The sequence below is a fragment of the Arachis ipaensis genome, chromosome B2 (assembly GCF_059453495.1).
Source record: "Arachis ipaensis isolate K30076 ecotype BB chromosome B2, ASM5945349v1, whole genome shotgun sequence".
NCBI classification, from domain to species: Eukaryota; Viridiplantae; Streptophyta; class Magnoliopsida; order Fabales; family Fabaceae; genus Arachis; species Arachis ipaensis.
The window spans coordinates 40,507,178-40,523,908 of NC_142437.1; the positions used below are offsets into that span (position 1 = coordinate 40,507,178).

Genomic DNA, 16,731 nt, shown 5'->3' on the forward strand with positions numbered 1-16,731 from the left:
CCATTATTAACTAAACAAACTAATGTAATAATTGTGTCCAAATTTAACTTGCAGAAACTTTGTAAGAGGAATCAAGAAATTCGGCAAAAAACAAATAATTCCTCATACTTCAGGTGCTAAATCAATTGCAAGAAGAAGGGATGAATTGGTAATCAATTAATGCATGCATATCTAATCTATCTCAAATATAATGCATGCATCATCTCTTAATTTTCTGGATATCTAATCTAAGTTAGTAGGTTGCTATTTTTTGATCAAGAATTTCTACTTTTCTTAAATTTTAGATGGAAGAGACGGGAAAAGAAGTTAATAGGGTTCAAATGTGGGACATCACTCACAAGAAAATAGATGGAAGTTATGTTAATGAAAAGGCTAAAGAAATAGTGGTAAGACTAAAGTGCAATAAGTAACTTGTTTGTATTTCTTTTTCTTTCTTTTTTATAAGATAATACTATTTTTTATTCTTTCTCTTTCTTTTTATATATGTAGGAGAAGATTGAAGTACATAGCAGCCAACAACCGATGGAATTAACTGTTAATTCTCCTCTTGATGCTCTTGGAGTAGTTTTTGGGAAAGAGCACCCTGGTCGTGTTCGAGGTTTAGGTATGGGAGCTGTTCCAACAATTGCTTTCAAGAACAATACTACAAGGATTAGTCAAATGAATTTAGGTTCTTCAAATGATGCTGGCACATCATCTACTTGTGGTCCAAATGTGCAAGAAGAGTTGGATACCGTTAAAGCGCAATTGCAAGCGCTAGTCTCTTATATAGCTTCTAAGGAAGGAGGTAAAATTCTAATACAATTGGCTGGAATGTTCCCTACTCAGCAAATCTCACAAGTACAAATACAATTATCCTCTTTTTTTCCTTTGCTTTATCTCCGTCAGTTTTTTTCTTAGGTTCATAGTTTCTTGTTGAATACAAATATGTTGAATATTGATATAGTTTCTTGTTGCTGCTTATGATATAATTAGTAGTAGTGCTAGCTTATGCTAGAGTGATAGTAAACCCTTACATTATTGAAATAGCAAATTAAACAAGAGCTAAAATGTATACAAATTAAGAACAAGTAATAATAACCATATATATCCTACTGTGTTAGCTTCTCTCTGAACAATTTCAAGCAGATTATATATAATTAAGAAGATCAGATGAATGCATTGCATGATTGTCATCATTAATTTTTTTCTTAATTAATAACTAATTACCATGATGAGCCTTCACCAATAATACCAGTCCAATACCCAATACCCAGTTGAATTGTTCCCAACTTGTTGTTTGTTGTTTTGGTCAAGTTCAACACCAATAACTAATTACTACCGCTGAAAGCTGATGATGATGGTGATGCTTGATTTCTCCAAAAGAGAACAGAAGCCTCCCATTATTATGATTATCATTATTCTCTACTTGCCCACCATTACTTCCAAGCCCATCAACCAAAGAAAATTCAAGACTGGGCTTAATCTCTTGCATGGGAAACCCAGAAATGAAGAATTTGGCATTTGAATTTGGCATCAATGAAGAATCCCTTTTCTGTGCCCTGCATGGAGAAAATCTAAAGGATCAAAACTAAACCAGAAATCAATAAGTTGGAACAAAACTTTCTTGTTTTTTTACTATTCAAGTTGTCATGTGTACAAAAAAGGTTTTTAAAGTTGTGCTGAGTGCTGTTACTGAAAAAAAAAGATTTAATTTTACTTTATACTATATTTTTTTAGTCTCTAAAGTTTGACAAATGTGTGTTCTTTTATATATGCCTTTTCTTATAAATTAAATCAGACTTATAATGTATATCAATATATGCCCTTTTCTTGCATTTCTTGTGCTCATAACAATTATATTTTTGTTATAGGGATTGGATCAGGAGAGTGAGATTCCATCACCAAAAGAGTTAGGAAGTAGGTCTTCTGGAGCAAGCAACAAGGAAGCATGACCATGCTTAATATGTTAAGACGTATATTAAGAATTATATGTTAAGACGTATTATTGAAAAATGTTACTTTGATACTTTGTTTTTGGATTATGACATTTCAATTATGACTTGGATTATGACTTTTGGATTATGTATGAATTAAAAATCATCTTATGATGTTTGATTTATGATTATGCCTTCTGGTTATTACGAGATTTTTAAGTAAGTTTCGAAAATATCACAAAAGATGATATTATAACCTGGTAAAAATGGCGGCTAGAAACTGCCATTTTAAACACAAAAGATGCCATTATAACCTGGTAAAAACGGCGGCTAGAAACTACCATTTTAACACAAAAGATGCCATTATAACCTGGTAAAAATGGCAGTTATAATGGTAAAAACGGCGGTTTTCAACCGCCATTTTAAAGAGAAGTGATGTTACAACATCCTGGTAAAAACGGCGGTTACAGCCGCCATTTTAAACAATATAAAAAACCGCCATTTTATCCGAAAATGTAACCGCCATTTTAACCCTCAAAAAACCGCCATATTATCCACAGGTTATTACGGCGGTTTTCTGAAAACCGCCGTAATAACCAGAATGGCGCCCAGAATAATGGCATTTCTTGGAGGCGCCAGTTTTGGCCATAATGGCGGTTCTAACCGCCATAATTTCCCAAAATAACCGCCGTTTTAACCCTGTTTTTTTGTAGTGATATAACATTCTGTCAAATCTAAAGTTATTTTATTTATCATAAATTTTAGACATTAAATTATAAACTTTTAATATTAAAGTCTAAATTATAAACTTAAACATTAAATTTGGTTAATATAGGTAATTAAGAAGTTTATATACTTTTTCAATTAAAATAGATGACTAAAAATTCTTATATTTTATATATCTTAAAACTAAATCTCAAAATTAACTAAGAGAGTTTTATTAAAGAGAATCTTAATAAGTATATAAGAAGAAGGAGAAATTAGATAATAATTTCTTTTGCATTTTTTAAAAAATGAGTAAAAAAATCTAAACATCTTAAAGTTGAGTAGAAATCAATTCAACAAAAAATAAAAGAAAAAATAAAAATAACTATGACTTGATTTAGTAAAATTTTTTGGATAGGTGCTCAAAAGTACAAGTACATGCGTTTAGTAAGTAAAATAGCTCATATGATGTTTATGCAAATTAGGAGGTACTTTTAAAAGCAGTTAAGGGAAGAACTTTTTAAATTGACTTATATTTATCAAAATTAAAATGTTTAATATAGTCTCATATATTAGTTAATATTTAAATTTAATTCTTACCACTATAAAAAAATATCAAATTCCGTCGAATTTATCGTAAAAAAAATGAATAAAATTCGACAATAATTTAGATACCGTCGAATTTATCGTAAAAAATAATTAAACGATATAAATTTTGCTAGTAAATGTTTACGGTTGGATTTTTTTCTTCCTGTCAAATTAAGCGACGAAATATAATAATTATATAATTGTAGACATAATAGTTCATTAATGGCTTATTTTTATACTTTTGGTTGCAATTTAAAACACACAACACTCGAACTAATTTATAGCATTATTAATATTTATTGTTGGGTACATATTATTTGTAAATTAAACATACACATGCATAAAATCTAGTTCAATATATGGGCCGTAATGTTAATAAAGAATAAGAAATTATCAAGGGTATTAATTTTGAAAAAGATGCCATAGATTATAATTTTGCAAGTAGCTAATAACGCTTTCTAAAATTAGAGTGCAACAAATTTTTTATAAACTATAATATACTGAAAGATATCATCTCAATATTGTGATTAGCGATATTTATCTATACTTTTCTTTTATGCCATTGTGAAATTTTAAAATTGAAGACATCGAAACCACCCATTTTTTATTGGATAAATGGTTTTAGTACAAATCGAATTAAGTGATTTGTATTATTTAATTTTTAGATAAAAAGTGCGAGGACTCGGCAAGTTCTCACAATAAAATCTCATAATATATAGAAAGGGTTAAGTTCTACACACATATATATATATATATATATATATATATAAGAGCAAATCTAATTAAAACAACTAAATTAATAAATCACAAATAATAAATAAAATCTAATAGGTTTTATTAACAATAGTGTCTAATAATTTTAGTTGTTCTTAAAAAACTTAAAAAAAAATGGCATTGGTCATCTTCAACAAAAATTGTTTGTAATGGATGGTAATTAATGTGAGTATCACAATTTTTTTTGAAAAACAATTATATGGTGATGTTATATAATTACACCAAGTTACATAAGAAAAAGAAAAGAAAAAAAAATAGTTGAACTTATAAAAATAATTTGTTCACTTAATACTTTTTAATTTTTTTTACCATATTCGCTTAGATTTTATAAATATAAAATCTATAGTTTGATGTATTCCAATACTTTTTATAATATAAATTATAATTTAAAATAATTTTTACCAAATCAGTATTTATAATAATAAAGATTATATTATATCATAATTTTATTTATTCTAACATTATAAATTCTGGAATTTTTAGTATGCCTATAAAAAAAAGTGTCAAATGTATATTTAAATGTGAGATCAAACTTATTATAAAATACCAAAGAAAAATTATTGGGTTATTTAAATTAACAAAATAAAATAAACAATGCTACTAATTATTTTGAGATACTTACTTGTATAAAATCTAATCCATTTATAGGTACACAAGCTTTTAAAAAAAAATAGACTTATTTCATTTGGAGGTTTTAAAGCCAAATTAACTATGAGCCAATTTTTCATTCACAAGATAAAAAATGGACACATGTCAAAAAAAATATGGCTAAAATAGAATATCTATAAATCTGTACAAATTTACATTTGTACCGTATAAAGACCCGAAAAGATTTGGGTGTTGGAAGGTTAGTGTAACACTCTAATATTCAAATTCTTATATTCGAGTCATAAGTCAATGATAATAAGGTGGTACGACTCTGAAGGTAAATTACAATACATATTTATAGATATAACTGAAAGAAATTATTAAACAAAAAGTCTGAAAAAGAGTAAAATAAAATCGCGAATCATAACACACACGTATTGTTAAAACAGAAGATAAAGCGTGATCGACAGTGATATAAAAATAAAGCAGTAAAGGAGGATAAGATAAAGTCAGAATATAGATATATAACATAAGTAGATAGCCACTAGTCGCGACCCGCGAAATTTAGGCCGGCTAGAATACAGAATAAAAGCAGTTAGACAATAATATCTCCTATCTCTCCCAAAAGATGCATAAAGGCAGATAGGCAAGTTTTCGAAATGATTAAACATAACATAAGTTTTTCAAAACAAAAGCGGAGAGAATCTAAGCAAAATAAAGCAGAAGTCTAATGATCTTTGTCATCTCCCAAACGAAGTGCAGCTCACTGTTGAGCACCTGGACCTGCATCTGAAAAATAAGAGATATATACGAAATGATAACCCCCGACCCATGGGTTCCCAGAACAGTAAAAGTGCCAAATAAATATTGCATAAGGCAACATGAACTCACTAAGTAATCTTAATTCTCCATACATCACTATGTCCATCTTAAGGTATTTCTAATCCATAATCTTGGCAACTAACTTAAGGGGATTCTGAGTCAAAGTCAACATTTTTCATCTTTCTTCAACTCTTCATTCAACATAATCATAATTGTAAAATCCGTGAAATTAGTAAATAATTAGCTAATAAATGAATCATTAATCAAATAAATTAGAAAATAAAATTTTATAGTTTAATGAGGTAGAGCAAATTAAAATAAAATTTTTGACATTAATTTTAAAAGATTTGGCCCAAAATTGGACCAAACGAGCCAAACCGAGTGAACCGGGTCCATATTGGACCATTGGCCCAATCAACCCACTAATATTATAAGAGCATCAGCTCTCTTCCTTCCCAAATCAAAGGGAACACACTGGAAAGGGGAAGAACAAGGGGAAGGAACTCAAACCACCCCTTGCATTGACTATATATAAAGAAAAACAAAAATGCTAATGAGAATGAAGGAAGGAAAAGTTACCAACGGTTTGGTTGCCTTCCAACAAGCACTTCTTTAACGTCACCAACTTGACATGCATCTCCTTCTAGGTGAGAACTCGAACTGATTTTTGATGATCTATGTCTCCTCTCAAGTAATGTTTGACCTCTGACCATTCACAGTGAATCTCTTCCCTGAATCTTCTTCCATAATCTCAATGTGGCCATACGGGGACACCTTGGTGACAGTGACGGACCCAAACCCCCTTGTCTTTAGCTTTCTTGGGAAGAGCTTCAGCCTTAAGTTGAATAGCAGTACTTTTTGACAAGTTTCAAGGATTTGTTGAAGAATTCACTTGTCATGCCACTTATTTCGTTTTCTCCTTCTGCTGGCACTAAACGCCAAACTTAGTGTTTAGTGACACTGTGGCATAGATGTTTTTGGTATTTCTGTCTGTCTGGTGCTAAATGCTAGGTTCGGCGTTTAGCGCCGATAGCATGAGGTTCGGGGCACACTTTACGAGGTCTTCCGCGCTAAATGCCAAGTTGTGGATTTTAGCATCAGCTCAACAAAGAGCTTGCACGTGGTACGAGGCGCTTGGCACTAAACGCCAGGTAGCGACATTTAGCGCTAGCTTGGCAGCATCAATTTCTTCCTTTTTCTTTTGCACGAATTCTGCCAAACTTGCCCAGATTTTTCCTAAAATGAATAAAACCACAATGCGCCTTAAAGTAACATTCAAATATTCTGAAAGCACTAAAATCTCAATAAAACTAAATAAATTCACATCTAAAATAGTAAGAAAATATAGAAAAGATGCTCACGCATCACAACACCAAACTTGAATTGTTTCTTGCCCTCAAGCAACCAAAAATAACCTGCATCTGAGATGTGGGTCTGCCCAAGAGTTGAGTTTTCAATTAAGCTCTTGTCTCTTCTCTAAGTGGGGTTAACGACACTGTCATCTTGAATATTTTCAACATCTCATTATCCTTTGAAGCTCAGAAATGTTAATGTGCTTCAGAACTAAAACTCGGATAATATTATATATTCTCTTCCTTTTTAACCTTTGATTAATCCTTAAACACAACATTTTCTTTTGTTCTTTTCTTTGGTGCTTCACACCTTGAGTCTAGCCGTGACTCTAAATATTTTGTCTCAAGTTTTACTTGACACAGAAATACCACAAGCACTTAACTGGGGAGCACTAGAACTACTGACTCTAAACAGGATCATGCAAAAGACACTATAAAGCACTAGAAAATAGGAGATAAATAGTATAATAATAGAAATAAGGAAATAATATAAAAGGAACTAGACCACCTCAGTCATCATGGTGGCTGCCTCCTCCCGGGAATCCTCATTGAGCTCCAAAGTCACACCTTAACTGCTCTATTTTCCGCCTCTGGCTCTACTGCTCCTCCACTAGCTGCCGAAGGAGGGCAGAGTGGCCCTCATGGTCCTTCCTCAGTTAATCAACAGACGATGTCATATGCCCAATGGATGATGTCAACTGATCACAGTAATCTTGCAGAGGGAAATAGTATCCCTGAGGCATCTCAAGCTACTGAGGCTGAGGTGTGGGGGCCGGCTCCTCTCTCGGGGCTCTAGCATACTCCCGAGTATACTTCATAGTCTTCTTAGAGATGGGACTTTCAATGGGGATGAGGGTGCCATGGTCAATCCATACTCTAGCAGCCTCACAAAGGCAGTAAATCAAGTGCGGCAATGCCAACTTGGTTTGGGTGGAGGCATTGGAAGCAATGTTATATATCTCTTGTGGAATCACCCGCTCCACCTCCACCTCATGACCATGCATGATACAGTGATCATCACTGCTTGGTCTATGGTCACCTCAGATTAGTTTCTTGTAGGGATGATGGAGTGTTGAATGAACTCCAACCATCCTCTAGCATCCGGCTTCAGATCGTGCCGGCCCAATCGGTAAGGCTGCCTCTTGGAATTGAGCCTCTATTGGGCTCCCAGAAGGCATATGTGAGAAAACAGGAAATGGATCAAGCAACAATTATTGAGTGATTTTCTTAGTCATACAAACAGGAAATGGTGTTTTGAGAGTTAATTGCATTAACGGTAAATTCAGAGAATTCAAAAAACAATCAGTAAAAGTGGTGTGAAGAATATGTGAGAAAACAGTTAAGGTTTTAGAGTTGTTTATCTTTCGGATTAACTTTTCTTACCAACTATTTTAATCATGCAAGATTCAATTCATGGCAAACTATATGTGACTAAACCCTAATTCCTTAGTAATTTAGTCTCCTCTAACCTAGTTAACTGCCAATTCCTTGGTTACTTAATTTCAATTAGAGGTTTAAGTCTAATTCTAGTTTATGTACCACAAAAACCCTAATTACCCAAATATAAGAGGATTATATATCACGATCCCGTTAAGTCTAGATAATTATTGATTTTGGAGAAGTTTTTTTCAAGCTATTGTTCAATAAATTACTTTTCCAAGATTTAGTAAGAACACAATTATAATAAGAGTTATTCTTCAGATCTACCCAAATCCTTAAGATGAAGAAAGAAAATAAATCCTTGATATTAAAATCAATACATTAATTAAAATATAAGAGTAATAGTATTAATCCATAGAGTAAATAGAGCTCCTAACCTTAACCGTGGAGGTTAGTTGCTCATGGCTCAGAGAGAAAACTAGGGTTCCAAAGTAGAATGAGGTGCGTAAAAAGAGAAGAGAGCCCGAAGGATTGAATATTTTTTCTTTTATATCTAACCTAATTAATGTAAAAAATATTTTCTAAAACTAAATAATATCTTTTTCTATTGTAAAAATAAAATAAAGTTTAATCAAAATACATAGAAGATCTTCGTTGCTGGCTCGTGGAGACGTGGGAACTACCAAAGTTCCTAAAGCTGGTGCTAAACTTGGGCTGGGCCAAGTTTGGCGCCACTCCACCCATGCATAATAGTCAATAATTCTTCATCTTGGCACCAAACTTGGAGAATCCCATGTTTGGCACCACCAAGGCAGCATGAACTGGGAGTTTTTTTCTTGATCTTAAAGCGAAACTTGGAGAATCCCAAGTTTGGCGCCACCAAGGTAGTGTGATTGGAGATTTTATAATGATCATGACGCCAAACTTAGGGAAAGCCAGGTTTGGTGCCACCTCCTGGGATTACCACGGCTCTATTTCTTCCTTCTAAACTCTATTAAATCCGCTTGAATGCTACCTGAGATAAACCAAATTATACACAACTTAACGTAGCATCCATAGTGACTTAAAAGTACTTAAATCTTGATTAAACTTAATAAATTCGAATGCAAATTCACTAGGAAAAGATAGAAAAGATGCTCGCGCATCACAACACCAAACTTGAATCATTGCTTGTCCTCAAACAACCAAAACTAATATAAACTTAAGATGCGAATTTGAATGATGGTTGAGTTCTCAATTAAGCTCCTGTCTGTCTCAAAGTGGGTTTAACAACACTGAAACTCTGAATCATTTCGGCATTTCACAATCCTTTGAATATTAGGAATGTCGATATCGCTCATTCGAAATTAGAATCTGGATAATATTATGAATTCTCTAGCCTTTTTACTTCGGATTAATCCTTGAACACAACATTTTTCTTTTCTTTTCTTTGGTGCCTTGCACCTCGAGTCTAGCAATGACTTTAAATATTTTGTCTCAAACTTTACTTGACACAAAAATACCACAAGCACTTAACTGGGAAACTCTTTTGAGTTCTGATTTCTCTTTTAACTGCTCTCGGACAGTGGTTCTCAAAGCCTTTGGCATACTCTGTAATTGCACTTGGTTTCGACTCTTAGTGATCTGTCTCAAGAATTACTCGAGACATTCACACCACAAGCATATAGCTAGGAGAACAACTCTTTAAGCTTTTAATCATACTTGACCTTCCTGGCCATTGATACTCAAAGCCTTGGACCTTGCCTTTTATTATCTTTTTTTTTTGCTGTTTCTTTTGCTTCAAGGTTTAATTTCTTGTTTAGTTTAGAGAATTCATAATAGTTCTCTAAATTCCTGTTCCTCATGCATTAACATCCTTTGATCCAAATTTAAATATGCACTATTCATATCATGCATTCAAAGTCACAAGTAACACCACCACATTTAAGTAAATAAGACTACTATTAAATATATACTCAATTTCTCATGCAATAAGTCACTTCTTTTCTTTTTCTTTTTAGATTCAAGCTCAGTGAGAAGTATATGAGACATCTTTTTCAAACTAAAAACAAATAACAGAATGAAACTAAACCTAAGAACTGAAAATACTAAAGACCATGCAAGCAAACAAAGTAAAGCAACAGAAAACAAGAATATAACATAAGAGTAACGGAATGAAATAGGAAGTGAAAAGGGAACTAGGCCACCTCAGTCACCTCAATGGGGGTCTTTTCTCTTCTGGCTATGGTCCATATGGTCCTCTTAAGCACCCATAGTCATGCCTCAGCTGAAAAAGCTCATGGCGCTGAGTATCCTGCTCCACTGCCAACTGATGGAGAAGAGTGCTCTGACTGTCCTGTACTGCCCTCATCTAATCAAGGGTGGAAGTAAGCTGCTCCCAACGGCTATCCTGTGTCATACTCATTGGTGCACGAAATTGCGATCATCAACAATGGCGCCAAAGGCTTGGTGCTCTCAAACGTGAATCACACTTTGTCACAACTTCGCACAACTAACCAGCAAGTGCACTGGGTCGTCCAAGTAATAAACCTTACGTGAGTAAGGGTCGATCCCACGGAGATTGTCGGCTTGAAGCAAGCTATGGTCACTTTGTAAATCTCAGTCAGGCGAATTCATATGGTTATGGATATTTGATAATTAAAATATAATTAAAATATAAAACGGGATAGAGATACTTATGTAAATCATTGGTGAGAATTTCAGATAAGTGTATAGAGATGCTTTCATTCCTCCTGAACCTCTACTTTCCTGCTGTCTTCATCCAATCATTCCTACTCCTTTCCATGGCAAGTTGTATGTTGGGCATCACCGTTGTCAATGGCTACATCCCGTCCTCTCTGTGAAAATGGTCCAATGCGTTGTCACTGCATGGCTAATCATCTGTTGGTTCTCGATCATACTGGAATAGGATTTACTATCCTTTTGCGTCTGTCACTACGCCCAACACTTGCGAGTTTGAAGCTTGTCACAGCCATCCCTTCTCGGATCCTACTCGGAATACCACAGACAAGATTTATACTTTATGGATCTTAGGAATGGTCATCCATGGGTTCTAACTTATACCACGAAGACTCTAATATCTCGGACTCGGTCCCCTGTATTAGATATCTAAGAGATACTCATTCTATCTCATCTTCATGTAGAACGGAAGTGGTTGTCAGGCACGCGTTCATAGGTGAGAATGGTGATGAGCGTCACATAATCATCACATTCATCATGTTCTTGGGTGCGAATGAATATCTTAGAATAGGAATAAGTTTGAATTGAATAGAAAAACAGTAGTACTTTGCATTAATACTCAAGGAACAGCAGAGCTCCACACCTTAATCTATGGTGTGTAGAAACTCTACCGTTGAAAATACATAAGAACAAAGTCTAGGCATGGCCGAATGGCCAGCCCCCCAAAACGTGATCAAAGGATCAAAAGACAATCCAAAAGATGTAAATACAATAGTAAAAAGTTCTATTTATACTAAACTAGTTACTAGGGTTTACAGAAATAAGTAAATGATGCAGAAATTCACTCCCGGACCCACTTGGTGTGTGCTTGGACTGAGCATTAAACTTTCATGTGTAGAGACTCTTTTTGGAGTTAAACGCCAGTTTGAAACGTGTTTCTGGCATTTAACTCTGCTTTGCAACCTGTTTCTGGCATTTGACTCCAGAATAGGGCAGAGAGCTGGCGTTGAACGCAAGTTTGCCTCGTCTAAACTCGGAAAAAGTATAAACTATTATATATTGATGGAAAGCCCTAGATGTCTACTTTCCAATGCAATTGAGAGCGTGCCATTTGGAGTTTTGTAGCTCCAGAAAATTAACTTTGAGTGCAGGGAGGTCAGAATCCAACAGCATCTGCAGTCCTTCTTCAACCTCTGAATCTGATTTTTGCTCAAATCCCTCAATTTCAGCCAGAAAATACCTGAAATCACAGAAAAACACACAAACTCATAGTAAAGTCTAGAAATGTGATTTTTATTTAAAAACTAATAAAATTATACTAAAAACTAACTAAATCATATTGAAAACTATGTAAAAATAATGCCAAAAAGCGTATAAATTATCCGCTCATCACTCATCTACTCAAGGGAGGATGTGAGCTGCTGTCAGTACTGCTGAGATGAGAAGTAGTGTCCCTAAGGCAAGGGAGGCTGGTTTTGATGAGCCTCTACTTCAGCTTGCTCTCCTCTGTTGATCCTCTGGTACTCCCTGACATATTCCATAGTCTTCTTAGTGATAGGCCTCTCAATTGGAATAGGGAAATCATTATCCACCTTTACCCTAGCAGCCTCACAGAGGCGGTAGATGAGATGCGGGAACCCCAACCTAGCATTCTTTGACGAGTTGGAGGCAATGTTATAGATTTGCTATGCAATGATGTCCTCTACCTCCACCATCTCTTCCTTTATAATCCAGTGAATCAAAATGGTCCGATCCACAATGCATTTGGACCGGTTACTAGTGGATATCAGAGACCTCCGAATGAAGTCTAGCCATCCCCTAGCCAAAGGAAGAAGGTCACTGCCCTTAAGCTGGTACGGACTACCTTCCGAACTTATTCTCCACTGGTCCCCTGGATTGCATATATCAACGAGCACTTGATCTAACTGCTGATCTCGAATTTCCCTCTCGCTATAGCACTCTTCTTCCACACGATCAATGAGTGGCAATCAGAGAATCTGTCATATATTCCCTGGGCTGAAGTCAAGGATTCTTCCTCTCACAAAGATTTGATAGTTCTTTTCATTGACTCCAGTGACATCCTTGTAGGTAATCCAGAGGTTGTCATAAAATTCTTGAACCATCAATTGTCCAACCTCAGTGTGTGGGTTGCACAGATATTGCCACCATCGCCTCTGAATTTGAAACTGAATTTTCGGATATTCATTCGGTTGAAGTGCAAATTTCACTTCTGGAATCACATTCCTCTTGCAAGTGATATCATAAAAATACTCCTCATGTAATTTGGAGTGGAATCTCTGTGAATCATAAGAACCTGTGGCCAGTTCCTTTCCTTTCCTCTTTCTTGAGGCCTCAATGGTCTTTGGTGCCATGAGAATAAATCGAAAACATGCAAAACAACAACACCAAACTTGAATCTTTGCTCGTCTCTGGACAAAATAAAATAGAGTAAGGAGGAAGAAATAGGGAGGAAGGATAAAGGCAAAGTGGAAGGGTGTAATGGAGGGATAGGAAAAGAAAATAAAGAGAAAAAGAAAATTGAAATGTAGAAATATAAAATAAAAAAGAAAAGGGTCCAGGGCTTAGAAAAAAGAGAATTGAAGTGAGGATCAGTTTGGTGATTCTTACGGATGGAAGGGAAAAGAAATTGTGATTTGAAGAGAGGGTAAGGGAATGTGTTGTTGCTGTGTGTATGGGTAAGGGGGAAGGGTTCATATAGAGATGGGGGTTAGGAAACATTTGCTTAAGGAGGGTTGGTGGGGGGGTGTGGTCACGGGTGGGGTGTTGGGGAATGGGTGTGATAGGAATGAAGGGGGGTTTGGGAAATGTAAAATGGGATGGGGAATCAAGAAGAAAAGCAGGGGGTAGGTGGGTTAGGATTCGGTCAAGAGGTAGGGATATTGGGTTTCGAATCATTGAGATCCGTCCTAAAAATTGCATGATTGTGAGATGCTGGTGCCAAACTTGAGAAAACTGGCATTTGGCGCTGCATCCTCAGCATAAATTTGCTTCTCCTGACGCCAAACTTCGTGCAACCCAAGTTTGGCGCCACCCTTGTTTTTTTTTTTTTTTTGTGGCGCCAAACTCCAGGGGGCCAAGTTTGGCACCATCCTGGCAGTGGATATTAGCCTTATTTCCTTCAATAGTGGCACCAAACTCCAAAAAGCCAAGTTTGGCGCCACCCCTCCAGTAAATTCCTCAATTGTTACATCGTACCTAGCGCCAAACTTGGAAAGCCCAAGTTTGGCACCACCTCTCCAGGGGAAAATCCTCGAAAATTATGTAGCACCTGGCGCCAAACTTGGAAATCCCAAGTTTGGCACCAACCCTCCAGGGAGAATGGCTCCATTATGCTTCATATGTGGCACCAAACTTGGGATGGCCAAGTTTGGTGCTACCCAGTCCGTATCAAGTGCCACTAGGGTTTTGAAATTCCTTCTGATTGCTTTTGTTCCTGTTCTAATCATTCTGCATGATCAAAATACATATGAAACAAAGAAAAAATTGTAGAAATTCAAATAAAACTAGAATAATTTAAAGCATAAATCAAAACTAAGGATACGGAATATCAGGTTGCCTCCCGACAAGCGCTTCTTTACCATCACTAACTTGGCAGTCATTTTTGCTAAGTCATCAGATGAGTGGACCTTTGGCGATCAATCTCCCCTCCAAGATAATGCTTCAACCTTTGGCCATTGACTGTGAATCTTCTATCAGAGTTGTCTTCCTGAAGTTTCACATGACCATACGGTGAAACTCTAGTTATCACAAAAGGTCCTGACCACTGGGACTTCAGCTTCCCAAGAAAGAGCTTGAGCCTTGAATTGAACAATAAAACTTGCTGGCCTGACTTAAATGATCTTGTGGCTATTTTCTTGTCATGCCACATCTTGGTCTTCTCTTTATAGAGCTTGGAGTTCTCATAAGAAGAATTTCTGAACTCATCAAAATCATTCAGTTGGAGTAATCTTTTCTCTCCTGCAGCCTTGGTATCAAAGTTCAGAAACTTTGTTGCCCATTATGCTCTGTGCTCCAATTCCACTGGCAAGTGGCAGGCCTTACCATAGGCTAACTGGTACTGAGACATCTCAATAAGGGTCTTGAATGCAGATCGATATGCCCAGAGAGTATCATCAGAATTTCTTGCCCAGTCCTTTCTTGAAGTACTCACAGTCTTCTCTAAGATCCTCTTGAGCTCCCAGTTGGAGACCTCAACCTGTCCACTTGTCTATGGGTGATAGGGGGTCGCCACCTTATGACGGACTCTATATCTCTGCAAAAGTGAGTCCATCTGTTTGTTGCAAAAGTGGCTTCCTCCATCACTAATAAGTGTCCTCAGCACATCAAACCGGTTGAAAATATATTTCTGCAACAAGCTCATCACCACTTTGGCATCATTGGTGGGCAAAGCCATAGCTTCCACCCACCTGGACACATAGTCAACCGCCACTAAGATATAAGCATTTGAGTATGAGGGTGGGAAAGGTCCCATGAAATCAATATCCCACACATCAAACAACTCAATCTCCAGAATTCCCTATTTTGGCAACTCATGGTTGACAGGGAGGTTGCTTGCTCTCTGGCATTTATCACAGCTTTTCGCAAATGCTCTAGAGTCTCTGAAGAGATCGGCCAATAAAAGTCACTCTGACGGACCTTAGTAGCTGTCCTTTCTTTGACGTATGAGGCCCGTATTTGGCAGCAACTGCTGTCCAACTATGTGATGCCGAGCACCTATGAGATGAGGGTTACTACGGATATGGCTGTTATGGTCTGGTGTGTCTTGGAGGGTCGTGAGTTATACCTTCCACGGCACATTAGACGGTCCATGGGACGGGCTTACTATGTGGGCAACCTAGCCTTCCCGTGCTTGATTACTCAGCTGGTCACGGAGGCTGGGGTTCTTTGGATGACTACTGATCAGAGACCGACGGTCGCCAGCCATAAGAATATCATTCCACATGGCGACAGCCCAGGACTTGAGCTAGCACTTGGACGACGCAGCAGACAGTCACCAGTACCTTCTACAGAGGCGGGACCTTCCACATCATTCCCTTCAACTTCAGCACCTACTGATGCAGCACCACCAGCATTCCTACAGCCCCTCTACCGTCTAATCTCCCAACTATCTGATGACATAGCATGTTCGGAGCACTGCTCCAGACGTCACTATGAGCACTTGAGGAGGATGATCCTCGCTGGCGGTGTTGATGTTCTACCTGAGCCAAACACTCCACCCGAGCATTCTGAGGAGGAGGAGGCCCAGTGTGATGAGCCGGAGGTGGCCCGAGGCCCACCAGCTGAAGGAGGAGCTGATGCTAACGACGATTCTTTCCACTCCGCATGAGTTTGAGCACCGAGGACGGTGCTACATCTTAAGTGTGGGGAGGTTGTCCATCTTCAACAAGCATATTTTGGGTGACAAATTCATTTCCGAAACACTTTTAGTTTAGTTTTTATTATTATTATACTTTTTAGTTGCTTTGTATATATTTTATCCTTTTTGCTTTTTACTTAGTTTATTACTTTTGCCTTAGCTTATTACACTTTTTAATTTTGTTTGTACATAACCTAGTATTATAATATAGTGATTCATATCTTTACGTTTTGCTTCTAATTTTGGCATTTCCATATGCTTTTTAATTTTTTTTTTAGCTATGATTGTGATTTGGGATGACCTGATGACTGCACCTAGTTTGATTTCCTATACACTTGCTATTTTTGTTTGTTTGAAATTAGGAATTAAACTTAGGATTTTTGACTTTTTCCATCCAATGACATTATATATACATATATAAAATAAATCCTAGTCAATTTAATGAAATTTTTAATAAACTTACTTTTTATAAAGGGCATCGAAATTCAAATCGAATTGAGTTGAAATTTTTCATTGAAACTTGCATGGTTTATACATTGTGGAATATGGT

The 16,731-nt window shown here is 36.4% G+C and overlaps 2 protein-coding genes across 2 annotated transcripts; both read left to right on the forward strand.

The window, feature by feature from the left end:
- The first annotated feature begins 284 nt into the window (after positions 1-284).
- On the forward strand, positions 285-1,934 carry LOC107625227 (uncharacterized). The gene is made up of 3 exons (XM_088505454.1): positions 285-386; positions 490-840; positions 1,854-1,934. The coding sequence occupies exons 1-3, from the start codon at positions 285-287 to the stop codon at positions 1,932-1,934; spliced, it is 534 nt and encodes a 177-aa protein (XP_088361580.1).
- Positions 1,935-13,525: 11,591 nt separating this feature from the next.
- Positions 13,526-16,151, forward strand: LOC148573708 (uncharacterized). Its single transcript, XM_088505827.1, has 2 exons — positions 13,526-13,631; positions 15,469-16,151. The coding sequence occupies exons 1-2, from the start codon at positions 13,526-13,528 to the stop codon at positions 16,149-16,151; spliced, it is 789 nt and encodes a 262-aa protein (XP_088361953.1).
- Positions 16,152-16,731: the final 580 nt, after the last annotated feature.